The 23,156-nt window shown below is 47.6% G+C and overlaps 1 protein-coding gene across 1 annotated transcript in view; it reads left to right on the plus strand.

Annotated features, from left to right (window-relative positions):
• Positions 1 to 23,156, plus strand: part of LOC135909727 (fatty acid synthase-like) — a 140,872-nt gene that overhangs the window by 36,326 nt on the left and 81,390 nt on the right. The window contains exons 10-12 of the mRNA XM_065441788.2: positions 2,161 to 2,418; positions 19,269 to 19,485; positions 20,602 to 20,856. Coding sequence (XP_065297860.1) covers positions 2,161 to 2,418; positions 19,269 to 19,485; positions 20,602 to 20,856 — 730 coding nt within the window. The remainder of the gene's footprint in view (positions 1 to 2,160; positions 2,419 to 19,268; positions 19,486 to 20,601; positions 20,857 to 23,156) is intronic.

The raw sequence follows: 23,156 nt of genomic DNA on the forward strand, positions 1-23,156 counted from the left end.
TTCGAATTGTCTTTCCGGTTTTTTTATTGTGTGATTTTTCAGCGAGAACACTGGTGTTGAAATGCGACCTGCCAATTCATAAACCAGTCATCAGCACCTTGCCTTAGGCTCATTAGTTTACGAGTAATGATGCCTCCCTTGAATCCAAGCAAAAATCCAACTGTTTTCATTTTCCTATGAAATAATACGAAGCACGACGCCTTGCCGACTACAGTCAAAGAAACAGAGAACCATTTGTGCACTGCCAGTTTTTCGAAACGTTATCGTGCCGGGTTAACTACAACCAATCGAGGTTGCTCAAGGGGCATCCTTGATAAACTACTGCTCCCTTCTTAGACATCTGTAATGGTGGTGCGAGCAAAGCCACCCATCGCAAAGATGGCATCGAAAAGTTGTTTTGTGAATTCACCCCTGTGAGTACCCCTTTACAGGCATTCTCAAGGTTAAAGCTTTATAGCGGTCCACGCCGTAGGCACAAGCAAGGGCTAATCTACTGGCGACAAACACGATGGACACTGGACAGTCATATATGCATGTGCTGGCCAGGGAAACATCAGCGCTCTTTTGTTTTAGGTGCAAGAACTTTCCACAGGATCAAGGCGTTTTTCATACTTCACTGGAATTTTTTTTTAAATGAAACCTAGTGTAACAGAGAGTTCGATGAGAAGAATGATCATTCATCTCGGTGAGCTGTAAAACCTAAAAACGAAATACAGTTCACCACCTAGCCTCTGCTTTATCGTGGTCGTTGATTGTGAACTTTTGCTGTTGGCGCTAATTCTGTGTCTTGGCATATTTCTATAAAATCCATAACAGTTTTCAATCCGCCTTAAAGACTGTTAAAGCGCCCAAGTAGTGACCTTTCCTATACGAATGCGACGCCTCCTGCAAAAAGTACATTCAGTATAACAGTCTTTATCTTCAGATGAAGCTTCTGTTCGGCGAATTCTTATGTAAACCGAATACCAGGGAAACAGGCATTATTATTCGTTAGATATTCGATTCCAGAATACAGTATTGTAGATGATGATGTATTCGTTCGTGCTCAAATAATTTTAGGGACTATTTATCAGTGTCTTCAATGAAAAATGTGAAAGTGTGATGACAGTTTTCAGTGATTGTACTGCAGGAGAGACGCGGTTTCTCCGCAGCGCCGCTATATGTATAAAAATTAGAAAATTAGGACCATATGTGATACCCCTCGCTGCTGACTCACTGAGGGAACGCATGGAACTTAGAACTTCTAAATCATGTTGCAATCATTCAGCAACAATGTCTACGTTTTAAGAGCCCAGTGAATTGATTTGGTGTATTGATTTAGAACAGGATTTTCATTTATCTAGTCACTCGAATTATGTTTGCCCCCCATTGCGCGATATTACATAACATCAAACTCCATCGCCTTCAGCGAGCGCTACAATCGAGGTGTATCTGGTGGCGCGACATTTTCTTGTTTGACTGCTGTGATTATCGAGGACCACAAAAATAATAAAGGGTAGTCATTTTATATGGATAAACTCGTGAGTTATGAATTGCATTACCTATATAAAGAATATTACAAAGCCAAATGAACTTGCCGTAACCTTTCTGTTTCCCTTTGTTAAGGCCTGAGGAAATATCTGATATTTGAGTTTACATTTCAATGTCATAATTTTTAACATTCACAATTATTATCATTTAGAAATTTACCATTCAAACAACCGCTGTGTAAAAGTATAATGTGCGAAATTCTTCTGTAATGCATCGTGCTGATGCATTACAGAAGCAGGATGCATTACAGAAATTCTTCTGTAATGCATCCTGCTGGACATTCGACGCACTTCGTGAACCGTTAACCTTAGTTACAGATATTAATTTAGTGAAATCAGAGATCATTTAGGAGGTTTGATAAATGTTGTTACTTTCGACGCTCAGCGGATGCTGTTAGTTTCCTCTAGTTATTTCGTTGTAATGAAATAGCCCTTTTCCTATAGTTTTCGTGCCTTCAAAATTCAAAGGACTAAGAGGCATTCTATTGCGGATTCCAGTGTCAACATTCTTCATGCTGTTTACGAAAGAGACTTTTTTGTATGCAGGTTCTAAAGCACGGTCCATACTGCCTGCCGGAGGCTGAAGAGCGGCAAAAATTTATTACGCCTAAATACCTTCCACTCACCACAGGCGATCCTCCGACGTGCTGTAGGCCCTGACGCTACATGCCTGGGCCTCATGAAACGCGACGCTGACAACCTGCAGTATTTTCTGAACTCACTGGGCAAACTTCACACTCTTGGCGTCGAGCTGGACCTGTCGGTGCTCTATCCTCCAGTTCCATGGCCCCTGCCCCGTGGTACACCTAACATCGGCCACTTGGTCAGCTGGGATCACTCCCAAAGCTGGGATGTCGCTCATTGGAAAGATTTTCCTTCGCCAGAAAAGGTATTTCAGTCTTTCGCGCATTGGGACACATAGTGTCAGATGTTGTGTCGAATTCATTTTGTTCTTGTCGTTTGCCTTCGATTAAGAAATGGCCAGTTTTGTTCGTTCTTGTGGCTTATCTTCGAGCTATTGAACATTCGTTCCATAACACAGCAGTTAGATAAATATCTGTGTAATTGGCAATGACAGTTACCATACAGCGTTAGTTAATGCTAGCATTCATATCAAAATTGATGGCGAATCTATAGCCAGGGATAAAAAAAATTGCGCGGCCGTCTGGCGGCACAGCAGGTCAATACATCATGAATTATCTGCCTAATGTCGGTAGGTTTCCAAGGATGGCAAGGCAACTGGCCATTTAAATAAAAAAAAATTCCACTACTTATTCCGATGAGGCACACAAGAGAACGTACAAAGTAATCTTGGCTGGCGCGTTACTGACCTGCTAAGGCTTCTTTATCAGTTCAGCTTGGAAACAACAGATGTGTGAAGAGAACATATCACGAGTGCCATCAATTTTCATGTGGATATCGCTGGTGCTGCGAGCTTTCATGCTGGTTTTTCCGTCCGGGTGCTATATTTGTTTGAGATAGCGATTATATCTCAAAGCGAATGCTCACCTTAGGCGTCGGCAACGCCGTGGGGACCGGTATATATTTAAGTATGATTACGTTATATGCTTGTCCATTCCGCATGTGCGGGGTATACTGCTACACTATTCAGTCACTAAATTTGCCGATAGAAGGTCATACGTTCTTGATTAAATTATTCCTCAGGATTTTCAGAATGGCAGCCCCCAGAGAACGGTCATGAAAGGTGACCTTCCCAGCGCATGCATTCGATGTTAACTCTTCTCCGGCTATACAATATCGAAAGTGTAAAACGACATCATCACTCAAAAAGAAAAGAATATGTAGTGTAACTGTCGCCTATCTTTGCGAAAAGCGTAATGGCGCCTGTACGATGTCGCCATAGGCTCTACAAGCGTGTTGATTTATTTTTGCGTGCCAGGATTTTGCATGTATGCGCGTATGCCGTGACCGATTGGTTGGGCGCGCGTGAGGGTAAAACAACGTTCTAAAATTTCAAGCGCAACGCTGAAGCCTTGCTATCACAGTCAGTGGTTCGCCCTTTATGGTCAAATCTGCCAATTTTATCCTATGAACTATACTGGCCCCGCTTTACTTTTCCATATAGAAACCTAATAACAATAGTACGTATAATATATCCAAACAAATATCGCATATTCAAACGTAATCGCATAAGCAGGAATATTATTTTAATGTAATTAGGGGCCGCCATATTACTGGCAAGTGCAAAAAAACGCTGTCAGGAGCAAATGACATTTTATCACATAAAGGTGACCATTTGCAATTAGCTAAACTGCATGGATAGCCTGTCCAAAACATTCGAGCGTGATAGCGAGCAAGCTCTCCAAGAAAGAATGGTTGCTCTATGATTGGCTTCCTAAAAACACTAAATGAATGGTTGCAGAAAAATATATGGGAAGTTATGGCAAATAATGACGCTTGTAAAAGACATGTTTGTCCTGTGCACATTTAGAAGACCTTGTTGTGAAGAAAACATCCGTGGTTGTAGTGAAAGGGAAAACTGGTACCTAGCTACGGCTGTGAAAAACACGAAATCACAGCCTATAATAAAAAATGACAGGTTGCTATGTAGGCTTCCTGTGCGAAACCGAAAAGAAAGCTGGCATTAGCCATGTTATTTCTGTCTTTCTTTGCGCGAACTTTTGTAGTTGTCACAGTTTTGATAAGAAGCGATACTTTGTTTAGTAGACTGATAACAGCAACACCACTGGGAAAGGATCGTGGGCCCGGAGGCTCAGCACCCAGAAAGAGATGCATTGGGAACGGAAATTGCCTGTATCTCCTTCGTGTCTTCTCCCATCACATTTAATCACACAACAAGAACAAGGACATGTAGAACTCGTAGTCATACAAAGAACAGGCTACGTTCCTCTATCCCAACCATCCATGAATGCGCGGTGTAGTTCTCTATGCTATGTGAGTACGTTTTCACCTGATAGCCGAGTATCCCAAGCGCACTCTCCAGGCAGCGCACTCGCTGTAGGCACTGTGCATGTGTGCCGGCTTATGGAGCTGTACGAGCCCTGACATCGGAGAGGGAAGCCTTTCGCTCTAGAGCTCTAGGAGCCCGGTGGGACTGTTGTGGAAAAGCTCCGCTGGTTTCTGCCAGCGTAACTGTGCTGACAGCACTGCTGGCAGCCACGCAAACCGAAGAACCACGTGGTCTCGTCACGACATGTGAGGAGGGACCGCATGCACTTGCACCGCAGCGGACCCTCAGCCGCCCGGCGTCGTCTCCTGGTCCCGATGAGTCCTGAAGGCGGGTGCCGGAGCGGATCGGTGACCGGTTTTGTGGCGTCGCGTGATAGGCAGGTGAAGAGGGCGCAGCCCGAAAACTTGCGACCAATAGTCGAGGTGTAATGGCGAAAAGTTGTCGAATCAGAAATACCTGTTGTTCTTTTGTTCGGTCCAATAAAGCATAATCAATGTGTACAAGTCATATCAGATGGGCAGCTATCGCGGTTTTTGTGACCTCGCGTAACAGACAAGCAAAGTGGGGCTGGTCCAAAAAAGTTTTTGACCAACCGCTGAGGGCTGATTGCAGAATTGGAATAGAAAAGTTTGGAATAGCTTTACGTTATAGCACCCCAGGCTGTGAGTGATCTGCCCTCAGGGTGGAGCCCGGCGAAGGCTTCCCAGCGCCCGATTGGGAATGGTGCTCGAATTGTTGTGCTCGACGAATCGACTACATCTCTGGACTTTTCTTATGCGCTACCATCTGTGCCGTCGGCGCCCAGTGGTTCTCAGAAGCGGCCTTCGGAACAATGTGTACCACATTCGTATTCGGCTAACAGCGGCTCCTAAGGCAAGTATTCTTGTCTAAAGACTACCACCGAGTTGTGGCGATGCCGGGCTCGATTTGCTATAAAGATTTGCTATAAAGATTATAAAGATATTTGCTATAAAGATGATATAAAGACAAAGATTTGCTATGCCAATAAAGCTCTGGCCCCCAGAAGCGTCACAGAGATTCTGAACAGAATTATTTAGACGAATCTAGACGCTTGTCTTGGCACCACAGGCTTCCACGGTTTCACACCCGGGAATAAATTGAATACCATCGCTGTGTGACTACCGACATTGGCTGCTATCGAGCGTTTTCAAATGCTTCAGCGTTTCTCGATCACAAGGAGAGTCATCGTGCCGGTCCAGGACTAGCTGGTAGAGCGCTCGAACTTAGAGCGCTGTGTCGTGTACAACGTTGGCGTTGGCGAGGCCCAGACTACTTTCCAGCGCGAGCCCTAGGGCGCTATAACGTAAAACTATTCCAAACTTTTGTATTCCAATTTTGCAATCAGCCTTCCGCGATTGGTTAAAAACTTTTTGGACCACCCCCCTCTCACCTGTCTCTCACGCAACGTCACGAAAACCGCGATAGCTCCCCACCTGATATAACGTGCACACACGGATTATGCATGATTTAACCCAACAAAAGAAAAATAGTTATTTCTGATTCGACGGCTCTTCGCCATTAGCCCTCGGCCATTGGTAAAAAGTTTTCGGGCTGCGCCCACTTCACCCATCTCTCACGCGACGTCACAAAACCGCAAAAACTCACCGCGTCAAAGTGACGTGTACGCGTTAAATATGCAATAATATGCCGAACAAAACTGAATTTTCTTCTGCATAGCCGCAGGCTGCCCCGTTCCGAAAGGAATAAAAGGTGGCTGCCGCTGATCGCTCAGGCATTTGCTACTCGCACCTGGCGAAGAGCATGGGTTAATTTTCATGTAATAAAACTTTCTACGTGACCGTGTAACATTTTCAAGCATTTTCGTTGCGCTCCCGACCTCATTCTGCTAATCCTACTTTGCTGAGGATCAGTTTTATCGTCATTCTTATGCTTCCTTTGCATGCCGCCGCGATTGTTAACTAGCCACCGCAGGCTAAGTAAGGGAAAGCGGACAAATCGCACACGCCGTTACCACCCTCTTCATCCGGTTATCGATTTTCAGTGCAGTGGCTCGGCCCTATTGAATCCCTCTCCCCTTGAGCGTGCTCCTCGCTTCTTGTGAGCCAATTAGGTAAGGCAAGCCGCTCAGTGTAGGAAATGCTATTCGTTTTTCAAGCAAACAAAAGTGACCTCCTATGAACGAGGAGAGCGTTTGATTGGTCTGTTCAGAGAACACGGTGGGTGACCGCCCGATGCTTACGTCGGCGGAAATGCAAATTTCACGTCTGGAAATCCCAATAAAAACACATTGGAATAGTTTTACGTTATGCCCCTACTGTCCTACTCACCGTGTCATTCAAACGCGTTAGATGGGAAGCCCCTTACCATCTAATGAAGAAGGTCTTGCATCGTCACCTGGCAGGGCCCCCCAACTCTCCTAGCCCACCTTTACTACTATGATCTTCAAGGGGAGTATGGTAGCGCGATTCAAAGACGGGACAAGAGAAGACACAAAGGGACACACACAGCGCCTTCTCTTGTCCCGTCTTTGAATCGCGCTACCATACTCCCCTTGAAGATGCATTACCAACAAGCCCACATTGCAACCCTCGTTACTACTATGGCTGTATTCTACGACCTCTCCCATATAAACGCAGGGTCGTCTATTGTTACACTGTTTCCCACCTTCCCACATGCGCCGATCCTGTCCGATTACAGCCCAAGATGAAGCTGTACTATCTGGCACAGTGTCTTACCGATGTTAAGTCTGCAAGTCCGACGACCGCGAGATCACTTCTCCTACTTGTCCCATAAAGCAAAAGGCCACTCAGAAGGCTCGTCGCGGGATTCATAAAAAAAGGCCTCAGCATGCTGCCACACAACCAGTGCCGACATCTAACAAGTTTGCGGCGCTCCAGTGGGATGATGACGATTGGCCAGAGCTTTCCGAGCCCGACCTGCCTGCACTCCATTCTGAACAGACCTACAGTGACAAAGTTAGGAAAGACCGCCGTCGCATGCTGGTTACACAGAAGCAGAGCGTGCCGGAACATCCGCGTTATAATATGGCAGCAGTTTACAACCAAATTGCCCATCTTTTAGCGGAGGTTTGCAATCTCCAAAAACACCGTCAATAACTTGCGCGTCGCGGACGTACAATGGGTTCTTACACCACTACAAATATCGTCTCCGCTGCATTATCGTCTATGCCACACCCTGCTGTATCGTTCGCTTCTTCTACCACGTACTCTGCTCCGTTGCCGGATGAATCTACAATATCCCTTCTGCGGTTCATGTTCAGCCAGTTGTCCAACCTGACATCTGTAATTTTACAACGCCTGGCCTCGCAATAAAAATGGCGGCCACGGGTTCTTGTGGTGTGCTGCAGTGGAACTGTAGAGGCCTCTCCACGAAATTGGAGGAGCTTAAATTCCGTCTTCGCATGAACAAGCTGCAGGTGTGAGCCATTTTACTGCACGAGCCCAACGCCTTGGCTGCCATTCCGAGCTTCAGCGGATACGCGTCTCCTTCGATGAGTGACCGTCGCGTGCACACAGCTGCCCCTCTAGGAAAGGCGGCAGTGTATGTTGATACGCGCTATACTCAAGTCGGCCATTCTCTTGAATAGTGGTATGACTCAAATCAGGTGGTAGTGGCAGTATCTGCGGAGTTATCCAAGGCAACTGTTGTTGTAGTGTCATACTACGTAAGATCAGCCGGTGACTCTTCTTCACGCATGAATCTGGGCTGGTTATTGAATATCCGTCGACAATACCCAGCGTGTGATATTTAAGTTGGTGGTGATTTCAACGCCCCTCACCCAGATTGGGGTACCCCACTTCTAGCCCCCGAGGTAGGCATGTGCGGGACGCCACCGCAGAAGCGTTGTTTGTACTACTGAACCATCGCTATTCTGCAATGCGGGCTGTGCCTCAAGCTCGACGTACAACATACGCACCAGATCTGACATGGTGGTGGGGTACCGGCACTCCCACTTGGCACCTCGAACCTGACTGCTAGGGTAGTGACACACCACCCTATCATCATCAGCCTTTATTTGTTGCAGGCCTGCCGATTGCGCCGCAAGAGTACTGTGGCCAACTGGGACTCGTTTCGCTCCATTCTCCAAGGCACCTCTGTGGATTCGTCACCACTACTTGCAGGCCGCATACAAAGGGCGCTCAATGAAGCGACAACTATCAGTTGGGTAGACGTCGATCGGCCGGCACCGAATATCGGCCTGCTCAACTTGTGGGCTGCTCGCATACAAGCTGAGCTGGCACTATCCTGAGATCCCGCTTCTGCACAAGCACGTGCAATACTTAATTTCCTTACTGCTAAGGCCCGAAGATGTGAACGCGACCTCTAGCGGTGGCACTGGCATACGTGGTGGGAGCGGGTTTCATCGAAGACATCGAATGCTTCTCTCTGAAGAACGTTACGTGCCATGGAACACGGTTGCCGCCGCCCAGACCCGGCGACCACAGCCTGCTTCGCTGCTGGCTTGCCGCCGAATGATTTCGCCAGAGCAGCCCGGAAGATTTTGCCCTAGTACAACGTGTTGCCTCAAACAACCAATGGTGCTCCCTTGGCCGGCATTCCAGCACATATCGACAAGTTACCATCTGCAGCCGACTCCGAGGGAACAGCGTGCTGTTTCACCGAGCCCAAATTGCTTGCAACGATAGATGGTGCCAGTCGCAAGACAGCACCCGGTCCAGACTCTATCACTTATGAGGCTTACAAGAACCTGAGTTGCACTATGCTGCCTCAACACCTCGACACAAGTAACAATGTATGGCTACATGGCTTTGTCCCTCCGGGCATGATGGAAATCGGCTGTTGTGATCCCGATTCCGAACCCAGGCAAGCCGTCCCCCGATCTTAGCAACTTCCGACCCATTTCCCTAACGTCAACATTGTGAAAGCTTGCTGAGAAAATCCTAGCCACACGACTGCCGTGGCGGCTAGAGCACCACGGTTTCTACCACCCTGCTCAAATTGGCTTCTGTTCATCCGCAGGTACTAAAGATGGGCTGGCTGTGTTGGCATCCTCTGTTTTGTCGTCAACTCTATGCTACACTGTCCTTACTATCCTCGCTGTGGACGTTGAAAAGACGCATGATAACATCAGTCATGCTGCCATTTTGGGTTCAATTGACATGCTGCATTTTCCCCCTAGAGCACGGAATTTCGACAAATTTCTCCTTGAAGGCCGACACTTCGCAATTTGCCTTAGTGGTGGCGCCGTCGGCTCATTTCTCTCTCTTCGCGGCGTACCCCAGGGATCCGTATTGGCACCCACATTCAATATTGCTTTCATCCCACTTGCATGGCATTTGGACGATGTATCCGACATAAAGTTCTTGTTGAATGCTGATGACATCACGGTTTGGAGCACTCATCGGGACCTGCATACTTAAGCCGCAGCCCTTCAATCAGCTTTAGATATTACGTCGACTTACGATTCTTGGGCCAGCCTTAAGCTTTCCGTCAGCAAATCTGCTTACATGTGAGTGGCGAATCACTTGGCCTGCGTAAACTCTGCAACACCCATTCGTCTTCATCTATCCGGAACACCAATTCAACAACGTTCAGGGTCTGATGGTCCACGAGTCGGGAACCGCATGTGCTTGGCTCTCATGCACTAAAAAGGACGCGATTCAGACGTTGGGTCTGATAAGGCGCATTGCTACTAAAATGGGTGGTGCCTCTTGTGTTGTGTGAGAATTGGTGAAGGATGTAGTGCAACCACGCCTTGTTTATCAAGCCAAATTCCAGCATTTGACGAGGTTGCAATGGTATCGCCTTGAAGCTGTTAATCGCGAGGCAATCAGGGTCATCGCTTGCCTTCCCCGCATCACCCCGACCTTCCAGCAAAGCACTCCGAGCGTTTCAGTTATGTCAACTAACTCAAGTGAAATAGTTCAAACTAGAGAGCGTTCATACAAACAAATGCTCGAGCCCCAAACAACATGTAAGCATGAGTAGAATTATTCCTACCTAAAGACGTGAAGAATTCGGTTGCCGCCAGCGATAACTGTTTTATGCGCGAGCTCAAAAAATGACAGAATAACGTCAGCGGCTCCAATCTGCTTTCGTAATGCAATTTCGACAACCTGCATCGGTACTGACAATAATCCTCTTCTCAGTAGCAATGCGTAGACGGCCACAGCGCACCGTGTCGCATTCCCCACAGCGTCGCTATGCTACACACAGCATCGTAAATTTTCTGTCCTGAGGAAAGGGCTGCTACAGCGCAATCCTGGTTGCACTTCATGAACGGCTTACGTATATTCCCTGATACTACCACGCAAAATGGGCTTAGATCTATGCTACCAGCCTGGCCAGTACCATGGAGCCCAATATTTTTCTTCCGATGTCGTAGCAGTCGGTGTCCTCACTGCTTTCCATGCTTAATAATAGGATGCATGAGCACTCAAAACACCTTGCCACTAATTTCGTGACCCTGCTGTGCTCGAAATAGCTTTTCTCAGTGATGAACGTAAACAAGTCGCACCTAAATGCGCTGCCGAAACTACATCAATCGACTGGCGTACTACTTGGATTCCGAAGAAAGTGGCGCGGGAGTGAGGATCGCCTACAGGGCTGGTTACTCTCATTCTTGTAATAATACAGTCACGCCGTTGCATCGCCTGTACCAATATCGCAATCTGCCTGTTAACCCGGTACTTCGGAACCTTTAAGAGAGAAAATGGCTGGTGGTTCACTTTAACCACATGTACTGTGCCACGCAGAAGCTTGTGTAGCATCTAAACCACAAAAAGATATGCCAGCGCACATTTTAGGCTACTAAACAATTACCTTTAAGACTTGTGAGTCCATGCCCCGCGAATGCTACCGGGAGCAGGAGATAGGCGCCTTTCTGCAAAAGGGCTTCTACAATTCCAAAATCGCTGCAGTCAGCCCGCTGTACGAGTGGTTTGTTAGGATGGGGAAGCTCAAGAGCTGACTTCAATAAGGCGCCAAAATCACAGTTTACTTCGCCTGCACTTATTTGGCCTTAACGAACTGCCCGCATAATGTCTGTGCAGTGTGGCATAAATTGTCATGTAAAAGGCAACCGTAAGGGGAAAACACCGCAAACCTTTCACATTTGGAGGCTGATGCTGACCAGTGACAAACGCTTTCCCTGGTTCTCAATTTAGCGTCTCGCTGTATGTAACAGAACTCAGGACTGTGTGGGTCCGACGCTGCATGTTTTGCAGGGTGGACGGATAGACCTGCTCTACGCATTTCCTCCAGCATGATATACAAATGGTCAATACATTCTTCAAAGAATAGCGCTATAAGTCTGATGATACTGAAGCTTGGCGTATATTAGCATAATGCTCATCAGTCTGTGGCATAGACGTCCGCACGCCAAGTTTCATCCTAGATGCCAGCGCTCGTTTGTCCCCTGGCGGAACGATTTCGCTTCCAAAGGGTGTAGGTTTCAGCCGCCGCTTCGCTTCACGGTCGCGCCCACGCTCAGTTTGAGCTGCGAACGAAACCTCTCTTGTTTGCGACAGCGCCCCTTCGGATGACCGGAAATTGTTATTGTGTTGTTAACTGTCATGACAGCAATGTAAACATGGGAGGGTTGATTCCACCAGTGAAATTCTGCCGATTAACAAGAAAATGGAACGAAAAAAGCAGACGACTGATATGGAATCCTGCGGTGCGCCAAACGAAGTACACAACTAGAAAAGGAAGCGAGCTCGTTCAATGATCACTCGTGAGTGTATGACGGTTTTTATATGTCCCCCACATGAATTTAATAATTACTGGGTATATATTCCTTTCATTCATATAAATACTTTCAGTTGTTCGACCAGCGCTTGTCCTGTCTTCTTTCTCGTGTTTAGTTTATGTGTGCGCTGCCCGAGAATGGAAACCACTTCTGTTGTATGCGCTAGCAGGGGCCGAAGTTCACGCGTGCCGAGAAATCGACAATGTGCGCGATGCACTGAGCATGACCGGAGTTTATTCTTGCATCACCACTACACCGATCGATCGAGTTATTGGACACACGCCCGCGTCTTGGTCACGCCGGCATTGCAGAAGCAGAAATCATTACTAATACCATAGAGAAAGCGATACAACAAGAGCGGACACTCCCATAGAGCCCAGCGGCCGAATTGACTGCAGCGCACCGAGCCGTGGATGTTAAAACCTGAAGCACACTTCCGGTTTCGGTTTTGTGCGCGTGCGTTTTGAAATCTAGCTAGTGCGCATCACGCCGGCTCCGTTTTTTGTTTTTGCTTTTGCAGCAAATATTTATTTACATATTTATTTCTAATTTATTAAATATTTATTTGCAAATTATTTTATCAAGTAAAATTGATTGCGAACGATCTTCACAAGCCTCCATTGAATATGTGCCACGTGCAATTTCATAAAGACGCAAGACACCTTGTGAAATGTGGAAAAATTTACGTTTATTTTAATCTTTGTAAATGCTCGTCGCGGGCTTTTGGTGCATTCATCCAGCGTTGTGGCACCAGGTAAGCAGCAGTAGTTTCCGCAGGAAGCTCCACCAGACGACGTGCGCTTAAAAAATTACAAGCGTTATTTTGGTATTAACATCTAAGAATAATGCCTGTAGAGGCGAAGCGTGCGAAAGTGGTGAGTGGGCGGCATTACAAACAAGAGTAGTTCGTATTTACACACATGACGTAGAAAATACCCGACTCATCCCAAGCAATACCGTACACACCACAAACAAATAATTCCAAGCACTCCCCTCTTCCCAATACTTATTTCCTGCACTTTAATAGCGCGAATGCGCGGGCAACGGCGCGTTTCGCGAACTTGGCTACAGCCGACGGGATAGTACGCTACGAATACACAGAGGTAGCCACAACACAAGCTCTCAACCAGAGCATGCTGGACGCTCGCAGAATTCCTTCTACTCTCACTCAGGACAAAATACGTGGGTGCCGTTCAGAAGACAGAATTTTCGAGTTACTAGTTCATGGCGTTTGAGCTCCTTGGCTTATCACTTGCGCGTTCTCCAGGCCAAGCAACGCACTCCCGTGTTATCACTCTTGACGATTGCTCGTCGCGTTTTCGACAAGCGTGGGTACCGAAAGAAGGCTTAAATTGTTGCGGGGACATAAAAATTGCGGCAAATTTGTCGCAGTAAGATTCAGTGCGCGCCAAACTAACTGTCACCACGGCCGAGCTGCTTTTCGCTGCGTCACAACAGGCGCGGCGAGCGGGCCTCATAACATAAAAGTATCGAAAATATTTTCAACAATGTTGGGCGTCAGAGAAAGAAAAGCGCCATGAACTTGTCAGTGCATTAAAGCGCTAAACCGCACACCACGGCCGAGCTGATTTTTGCAAACCGAGAAACAGCGCCAGGCGCGCTCACTGTGCTCGAAAGTTAGCCCAAAAAGTAATGAAATTAGTTTCAATAATGTTGGCAGTCAGAGAAAGCGCCAAAACTTGTCGCAGTAAAATTCAGTACACGCGAAAGTGCGTCACAGCACCCTGTGCGGCTAGCGTGCCCAAAAACTTCTGAAATTAGTTAAAACAGTATTGGGGCTTATAGGAAGCGTCGCAAACATCTCCCAGTGCGATTCTTTAATTCAAATTAACTGCTCTATGACAGCTACGCTGTTTTTCGTTAACTGCGTCACAAGTCTAGCCTAGTTGCCGGGCAGTAAGCCTAAAGGGCAAGATATAGTCCGGCGTAACGCGCGCGCGCGGCCACGCGCGTCGCGGTTAAGCGACGTCGGTGAAAAACGCGCACTCTACAGTCCGGCGTCACGGCGTAGCCGGCGTGCCCAGGCGCGCTTGGCGAGCACAACGCCGCCGGCGCGGACATAGAGCGTGTTCTATTTCACGCGGCTGCCGCTAGACCAGAATGCACTGCGCGCTGCAGCGGCAGCGAGCAGAAGGCAGAATGGCGGCCTGCGGTGCGCGTACTGACAGTGCGGCTGTGGTTTTTTCAACATCCGTGCGGGATGACAGCGCGAGTGAGGACGCCTGCTTGAAGCGATTTGCAACCTTCCGTGTGTATACGATGTGAAACGCATGGACTACCGCGACACAGAGCGCAAGAACAACGCGTGGGAAGCTATACGAAAGCAGTGTGGTCTCGCCACAGGTAAGCTGCATTTCGCAGCTCCTGTACTAGCTGGTGGTAGTCGCCGAGTTGAGGGCGCTTGTCGAATAGCTTTCGCATGTACATGTATGGTCCGCTTCCGTTTTTGACGTAGCCGAAATACTAGCAATATGAGTGCGATGTTCTGGCTGTCAGGCACGGCGGCCGCATTTCGATGGGGGCGAAATGCGAAAGACACCCGTGTGCTTAGATTTAGGTACACGTTAAAGAACCCCAGGTCAGAAAGAAAGTGGGTTTCGCACGTAAAACCTTATGTTTTTTTTCTTTTCTGGCTGTCAGGACAAGTTTACGTCATCCCGCAAAAGTTTTCATTTTAGCGCACAAACAGCGCGTGGAACGAGAAGCGCGCGCGCTACCCGAACGGCGAGGGTATATATAAGACGCGCATGCGCCATGTAAACAGCTGTTCGCCGCGGCGAAGTGCGCTCCCGGACGCACAGATGGCGCCAGCCTCGAGCTGCGCGCGCACGCCGAACTCTAGAGGAAGCAAATTTCTTGCACCCCTGGCGTCGCTAGCGCAGCGTATCCGACTTCGCCTGCCGCGGCCTGGCGCGCCGAGAACGCCGGACTATATCTTGGCCTTAACAACTTGAAGTGCGTCGCAGACTCGAACAATGTTTCTCACCTTGCCGTAGTCCAATAGTGCAGTGCTGCTTTGTCGAAGTTCCGAATGAGCGCAATAATTCGCCGGGAGGCCACCAAACCAGGCTAAATCCCAAAATAGAAAAACAGACAGACGGGTGCCCGAACAGTCCAACGCTCAGATGCGCGGGCGGTCTCACTCGCTTCGGCGGTGTGTCTTACGAATGACGCAAACATCTGGCTCCTCGTTCGCCGGTTCGCCTGTCGCTAGGCAACGGAAGTAAGCCGCAAAGTTTAATTTAAGTTATACTCACATATTTTTTTAATTTTTCCGGGAAAGAATTAAAAAATAAAACAATTTCTGTTAATCTCATTTCATTCTTCTTTTTTTTCGATGCTCGCGACCCCAATTCGTCGATGTTAATACTATGGCGTGACGTGTTTCCTGTTTCCAATTTTCGCCGAGTGTCCGCTCTTGTTCAATTCCTTTCTCTATGCTAATACTTTCAGCTTCCGTCTCTTGAGTACTGTTAAAAAATGGCCAAGCTATTTTTGCTGCCTCTATTCTATATTGTAGGGGACGTACTAGTTAAAGTTGTGTGTGCATCTCGTACTTGTGCTATGCAGCAATATATTTTATTTCCGCACAGTGTCGATGGAAGTCTGTTGTCGCCATCAGAGACAACACGGATTTGTAGCAAACCTCTTGTGAGAAACTGCGAAAATTACTTTAGCTAACACGCATCGTATGTGCCGATGATTTTTGCGGCGGCACATACGACGTCGTTTCCAGTTACCTGCTCAGCGTTACTTACATGGCTAAGCAGACGCAGCCCTTTCACCGCATTGCAGCCATAAAAATAATCGTCAAGCGTACCGATCTTCTTAAAGCCAAATAGAAGCGTGTGCAGTCTGTTTCACACTTAGGGGAAAACTGGGAACGTATTGCATCGCGACGCGGCGAGGAATGGAGTCGTGGGGCGGCAGCAGCTCGAGCAGGCGCAGACGCTCGAGGGGCGGAGTCGTGATCTGCGTCGTCTGCTATGGCGGCGCGCGATGGCCGCATTGTCGGGAAGCGTGCTACTGTCAGGGGCAATGCACCGATTTCATTGTTGCTACGAACTGAGCTGATATTCTTGACTAAACATTGTGCGACGCCAAACTCTGACCCTTCATTGGCGATAATAGAGTTCCACAAACTTCTTTTGACAGCATGCTTCGTTTATTCTTTCGAAAGGCCGCCGCACTGAGGGCGTGCACGTATAGTTCTTCACTGTGTATGCTACCGTAATAAGCAGCGACAAGGCGCACGATAGATGTGCGCACAACGTGCTCAGTCTTTATTTGACTCGAAAGGAAAACAAAGCACTCAACAATGATAACTACGGGGGTCGAACACGATGAAACAAACGGATACGAGTAAAGGAATGTTTTAGGTGGAAGTTTATCTGGAAGTGATTTTTCTCGACAATCATTCACTGCACCAGACGGGCCCTGCCTGCCGGCGGGGTATCGGACACGTCATGCTCCGAACTTCAGCAAGTATATCGTCATGTCCCCAGCGGCAGCGATGATAGCGCTCATCTTGGAAGGCAGTTAAGTGTAGAGTGACTTGATCAGCGATGTGTTCATTCGCAGCAGGTCTCAGTCGCTGACGATGGTGGATCGAAACCTACCCTGGGGGACTGATAGAGGGGATGGCGCGCCAGCGATACTTTCAACGAGTCCCAGACATTTAAAATGATTTTGGCGTCCGGTGATAGAGGCGGCCACTGCAAGAAAGTGACGGTGCGCTCTTCCAGCAGTTCTTGCACAACACGAGCAGCGTGGATCGGTGGCCTATCGTGTTAGAATATGTAGACGCCTTCCAGGAACGGGCCGTCAAGAACCTATGAAATCAGTACGTCGTCTATGACTGCCCTGCACCTTTCAGCGATGAACTTACCTTGAGACGTATCAGTGGGCGTCGGACAACGCTTAGTTAAGAATACCGGCTACTTTCACGCAGTAACGATGAGCTAGGCGCACTGCTCCTGACAGTAGCAGTAGCATGTTTCCCGACAATACGGCCAGCGCGCGCCGCCGGAGAAGACGACGCCGTTCAAGAGCCTGCCCTCGAGAACCTACGCCTGCGCGAGCTGCCGACGCCACCTGACTCAAGCGCTCGCCGCATCGTGTTGCAATGCGCTCCGAGGTTTCCCCTAAGTACATCGTCGTTCGAATAAAACGTCCACGCACACACACGTAGGCACACACCGCACGCGGTACGAAACGTGCCCAAACACGCGCAGTGCAAGAGGCAATTAAGACGGTGCGAACGAGATATGGGAGAGGCGTAACACCCGCTAGTTGAATTTTGCCCCGCATGCGGCGCTCTCAACGCCGGCGCAGTAAAACCCCTCAATCTCCCAAAGTAGCGCCATTCACTTCCCTCCTCCTCCGCTCGGCGCGGCCTCGACGGTGGCGTCGCCGGCGGCGGGCCTGCCGTAGCAGACGACGGCTAACACGCTACGGCAGGAAATCCGCGGAAAAGTTCGTTCGAGTCCTGCGGAGCACTTTTTTCAATCTAGATCTTGCTTTGTCAGTCGGTAACTGGCCTTAAGAATGTCGTGTCGGATTTGCGGAATAAATAGAGAAAAGCACCATTATTCAAGGCGTATTTAAGGCGTAAAGCGCCCGCACGTTGAAAGTTCGTGTTGCTGAAACACGACACAAGCACGCGGTGTGCTCAGACACGTGAGTAATTACCAGAGTTTCAGGTTTTGACAACGTGAAAGTATGTGCAGGTGGTTTCGTAGGTTAATTTACGTACGTGCAGGATGCTTTTGTTCGGCGGGCGTGTGAGAGATTCCGAGTGTCTGCGGTCAGCAATGCCAGGCAGCAGGGCCGTTTCTGTTCCGGCCTTTTACAGATGTACGTAGCTCATGCACAGGTTGTGGTGGCCGGCCATGAGCAACGTTTTCACACATAGGCGGTATAGATAATTTGAACAACGCACCAGCATATGAAATCGTTATTTATTTATTACAGTGTAAATGGTTAGAATTTGATAGAAAAAAAGAAGGAACTTGATGGGACAACTGGAAAGAGGTTCAGAAAATAATTATCCCCCTCCCCTCATTGGCACCAGCAACACTTTTGTTGAAGTGCTAATTTTATCTCTGTATACTACGTGCGTCTGTATTCTTTTGCGTTGTAAGTTTTCAGAAGGAAGCAGTGTTGCGTCAACTGGAACAGTCAAGGCACACAAGACAGAAAAAAAGTTGATTCTTGGGTTTTACATCCCAACACCACGATCTCATAACGCACGCCATAATGGGGGCTCCGGATAAATTTTTTTCCAGCTGGGGTTCTTTAACGCGCCCCCAATGCACTGGACATGGGCCCGTTTTGACACGGGCGTCAAAAGAGGTTGGAGGAGCCGTGGCACTTACTTCACAAAGCCGCGCGTTCTTTGCCACTTGCTCGGAGTCAGCCCGCCCGATCTTGTGAATCCACACTTTTCTTCGTTTTGCGTTGCGCCCGGCGGATGGTAAAGCAAAAAGCTTTTTGCCGTCACTGGGTCTGTTGTGGCAACCGTAGGCGCAGCAGCACGGCATCGCAATTAAGCACTCGGCCCTAACACATTGTATAAAACTACCGCGCTCCTTCAAACCGCCTGCCGTACTTTCGTCGCGCAGGCCCAAGAATGGGGGTCGCAGCGCACTAGAAAGAAAATATATACAAAAGCGTGGCGCCTGCTCTGCGCCAGAAAGAAAAAAATATACAAAAGCGCGGGGCCTGCTTTCACGTGACACAGATTGGCCAATGGGGGGCGGAGGAGGCTGGGGCGACAGGAGGAGTGGAGGAGGAAGCGCCTGGGTGAGCGGGGTGGCGGAAAGATCTAAGAATGGCGCTGCTTTTGGAAAATTGAGGGGCTTTACGGCGCAGCAGCACCGCTCGTGCTGCCGTTCTTGTCTATGCACATGGGGTATGGGAAAGGCTAAAGGTCGGCTAAGAAGCTCGTAGTTGCGGATGCATTCGCTAGGTTAGGTTAGCCAGTCATTGTAGGCTTAGCTTCATTGTATGGAGGGTATGATTCATTTGCTGAATCTTATCGTAACACATTCTATGCTCACGGCACTTGCAGACGTTCGAAGATGTTATGGACGTTGACATCGAAGCACACAGCGAAGACAAGTACTTGGTAGGTCACCAGCCAGATGGACGTATCCTATTCCCTGGTACTGGCTACTTGGTTTTTGTTTGGAAGTTCCTGTCTAGCCGCTATGGAAGACCTATGAACGAGACGGCTGTTATCATCGAGGACGTGAGAATGCAGCGTTTCACGATACTGCCTTCAACAGGTAAGCAAAAAATATTCTTGCTCACTGTTGGCAATTGTCTTAAATCTGATGAGCGGGCAGAGCGCGCCCGCTGTTACACATGGGTCGTCTAAGATTCCAGGGTTCTCGCTGGTGTCCGCGTGTCTTGAAGAAAATACTACACAATTCGCGTGCCGCAAACAGGTTACACAAGGTTCGTTGACATCAGACCATGGATAGAACCATCGATAACATTCTATAACTTTCCGATACATGCAGTCGCGTCTTATGCTGAGCAATAACCATGTATTAAATGGTGAAAAGTGGTCACCAGGCAAAGATAAAGAGGTACTTGTGTCAATATTGTCACATGGTAGTGACGTTAAAGAACGCAGCAGCAATACTGTGAAATACAAACTAGCTTCTATTGGGCGAACCTGTGCCCACAAAGACAGGCTACACTTAAAGCACATCGATAGCGGCGAACACAGTCGGCGATCGTCGAAAATCTGATCAGCGGCTCAAGCGCGTCGGCTTTTATAGATCAGTCGTCGAATGTTGCAGAGCAACTGCTGGGACTCGCGTGTTTTCCACAAAGTTCTACGCTATTCGCGTCGCGCATACATGTAATCAGATTACACAAGTTGCGGTAAAAGACAGCGGATGGAACCATCGATAACATTCCAGAAACTGCTTTTACATGCAGGCGTGTCCTGCGCTGCGCTATAACATTTGTTAGGTGGTGAGAAGTGGTCGCCCGATATAGATAAAGAAGTACACGTGTCAACATGAAAGGAAAACTATAGGCACATCAAGAATCGTTACTTTTGAAGTATATCCATAATGCGAGTTGATATCTGAAGAATATTTTTACACGATTTCTTTTGCTGATTTCCTCTAGTTCATCAGTGTCTCGGAGGCGATTCCTTCACGAAAGCGTATTTTTACTGGTTTGAAGACGTTAAGTAGCAACTAGAAAGCTTTTCTTTTTTTAAGGACAATGCCCTGTCACATTGGGTTTTTGACATTTGAGACTTCCGCTCCGTAGAGAGCTAACGTTGAATAAAGCTTAAATGTGCAATGAGGCTTTCTGAGCGATGAAAGTTAAGTGACGAAAATTTGTTGGAGATATCCATGAACATGCTCTTGCATGTCCAGGTCGTGTGCGCTTCCAGATCAGCATGATGCCTACATCTGGCGAGTTTGAAGTGTCCGAGGGCAGAGCCGTGGTTTGCAAAGGCCGGATCCGCATGGTCGAAGAAGGCGAGACGGTACTCCTCACGGACCCTCCGGGAGCGCCTACAGAGAATGTTTCGTACGATATGGACTGTGCAGACGTTTACAAGGAGCTGAGACTGCGCGGATACCAGTACTACGGAGCCTTCCAGGGAACCCTCAAAGCTGCGTCACAGAGTAAGCGCGAACGAGGCTTTAAAGCGCAGCGTTGCAACTAGTTGTAGGGTTATGGCAAGACCCCTTGCCTTATCGGTATACTTTGCGCGACTAATAATACGAGTTTTGGTAAATATTTTGTTGTCAAACCACAGCATTCTCAGAAAGTGTTATGTAAGGTTAATAATAGGAACAGTATGTTTATTATTGTAGCAGTTTACAGGGGCCTTCTGCTTTGACTGAATTCGCGGAAGATCTGAACATGTTTCTATCTGCTCTAGTAAATACAAATAATTCACTAATATTGGGTGGCGACTTCAAATAGGCTTATAATAATTGCAAAGACGTTTCTATCGTTCGGTGATAAGGAGACTGCTTAGGGAACTTATGCTGATAGAAGGCACGCTTTCGCAAAACTTTAGACAAATTGTAAATGATTACAAAAGAATTAGTGCTGCGTGGCACTCATTGTTGGACTTCGTTTTCATATCAAATAATATTTCTGATTATGCCGTATTATTCGGAGATGGCATATCTGGCCACGGAGTGAGTTCTATGGATGTGACGCGTCGCACCAGTTTACAAACCAAAAATTATATCTATGCTTATGCTAAGGACATATGCCATGGAGATCATACATTTAATCTATCTTATGTAGAAATGCAACTTGATACAGAGAGCACGCCATAACCAGAATCTGTTGACGAACTATGGGAATGTTTTAACGAAATTGTTCAATTCTCGCTAGGTAACGTGGTACCTACGCATTCTAAAGGAACAAAATCAAGCAACCCGTGCAGAAAAAAAACCATCAGTCACTTGAAACGGCAAGTAAAAACATAACTTTCAAAGAAGCGCTCCGGCAACTGAAATTTCAAGTGCAAAAGGAAACCCTAAGGCTCAGTTAGCACAATCTGAAAAAAATGTGTTTAATGAAACACTCACCCGCGTTTTCTCATGTTCACCAAGAAAATTTTGTCTTTTCCTTAAAGATCAGGATGTGGAAATTGAGGTGATATTCGACGGAACAGAAATCATAGGGGACGAGAGTGATATTGCTGTCAGAAACAGTCAGTAGTTCGAATCAGTGTTCACTGGTGACGCCGATGATGTCGAAGAATAACCGATAGTTTCTTATCGCCATGCTGTTGTTGTTAGACGCAAAAAATCATCAGGACCTGATGGTACATCAAGTGTATTCATACGCCGTTATGCGGAATGAAGTCATATTATCTGACTACATTGTGTCAAAGAGTCTGAAGCTGGTGGTTGTTGCCCCAGGGTTGGCACAACGCATTTGTGGTTCAGATGTTTAACAGGAGCAACTGAGTCTTACTAAGTGCAGAACAGTCCTCTGTCTCCTACATCAGTGTACTTTTAGTTTTTGGACACATATTACAAAGCAAAGACGTCTATTTCTAGATAAAATGGTTGATTAAGCACTTTTCAGCATGGTATCAGATCCACTATTTGTACTACTACACAATCGATTGTAACCGTTTGTGATTGTCGTAATGCTCTGGATGTAACTCAGTAAACCGACAATTTATGTATTCTGTTCGTAAAGTCATTCTACAGACTCCCACCACATACTTTTGGGTAAACATCTCTATGCACGAATAAGTACACTTGTGCTTGGTTGAATTGAAGCAAATTTGTCGCATTGTAAACGAACAGTTCGAGTAAAGAATAGTGTATAAACTAATGGAGAAGTCTATTCAGGGGTACCGCAAGGATCCCTATGATCTCTATGCTTCTGCTATAGATCGATGACATTTTTTCAGTTGTCCAATAACCTGCTAAAATTACGCTTCCTGCCCACGATTATTTACCTCATTGCCCTGCTTCTTGTAGAGAAGATTAGAAAAAATCTCAGTGCCCTTCCACTCTGCAATGAAGGATGACCAATGAAGCTGTGTATGTGGGCCCCTTAATGGCGAACTGCACCTTCGCCTCGGATCGGCCCGGAATCGCCCTATTTTCGGGATTGGCCCACGTATGGGGAATGCGGGCCGGGTCTGTATTGCACTATCTTTGGGATCGACCACGTATGGAGAGTGCTAAACGCCTCCTTCACCTCCGGTGCGAGTCGGGCCAGTATTGCACTATGTTCAGGATCGAGACGCATATTGAGAGTGCTTAACGCTTGCTTCGCTTCCACCACGGGTAGGGCCGGTATTGCAATTTTTCGGGATCGGCCCACGTATGGGGAGTGCTTAACGCCTGGTTCAGCTCCGCCATGGGTCAAGCCGGCATTGCACTACCTACAGGATCGGCCCGAGTATGGAAGTTTTATCTTACCACGCCAACAACGACGCGAA

The sequence above is a fragment of the Dermacentor albipictus genome, chromosome 8, assembly GCF_038994185.2.
Source record: "Dermacentor albipictus isolate Rhodes 1998 colony chromosome 8, USDA_Dalb.pri_finalv2, whole genome shotgun sequence".
In the NCBI taxonomy this organism is placed as follows: Eukaryota; Metazoa; Arthropoda; class Arachnida; order Ixodida; family Ixodidae; genus Dermacentor; species Dermacentor albipictus.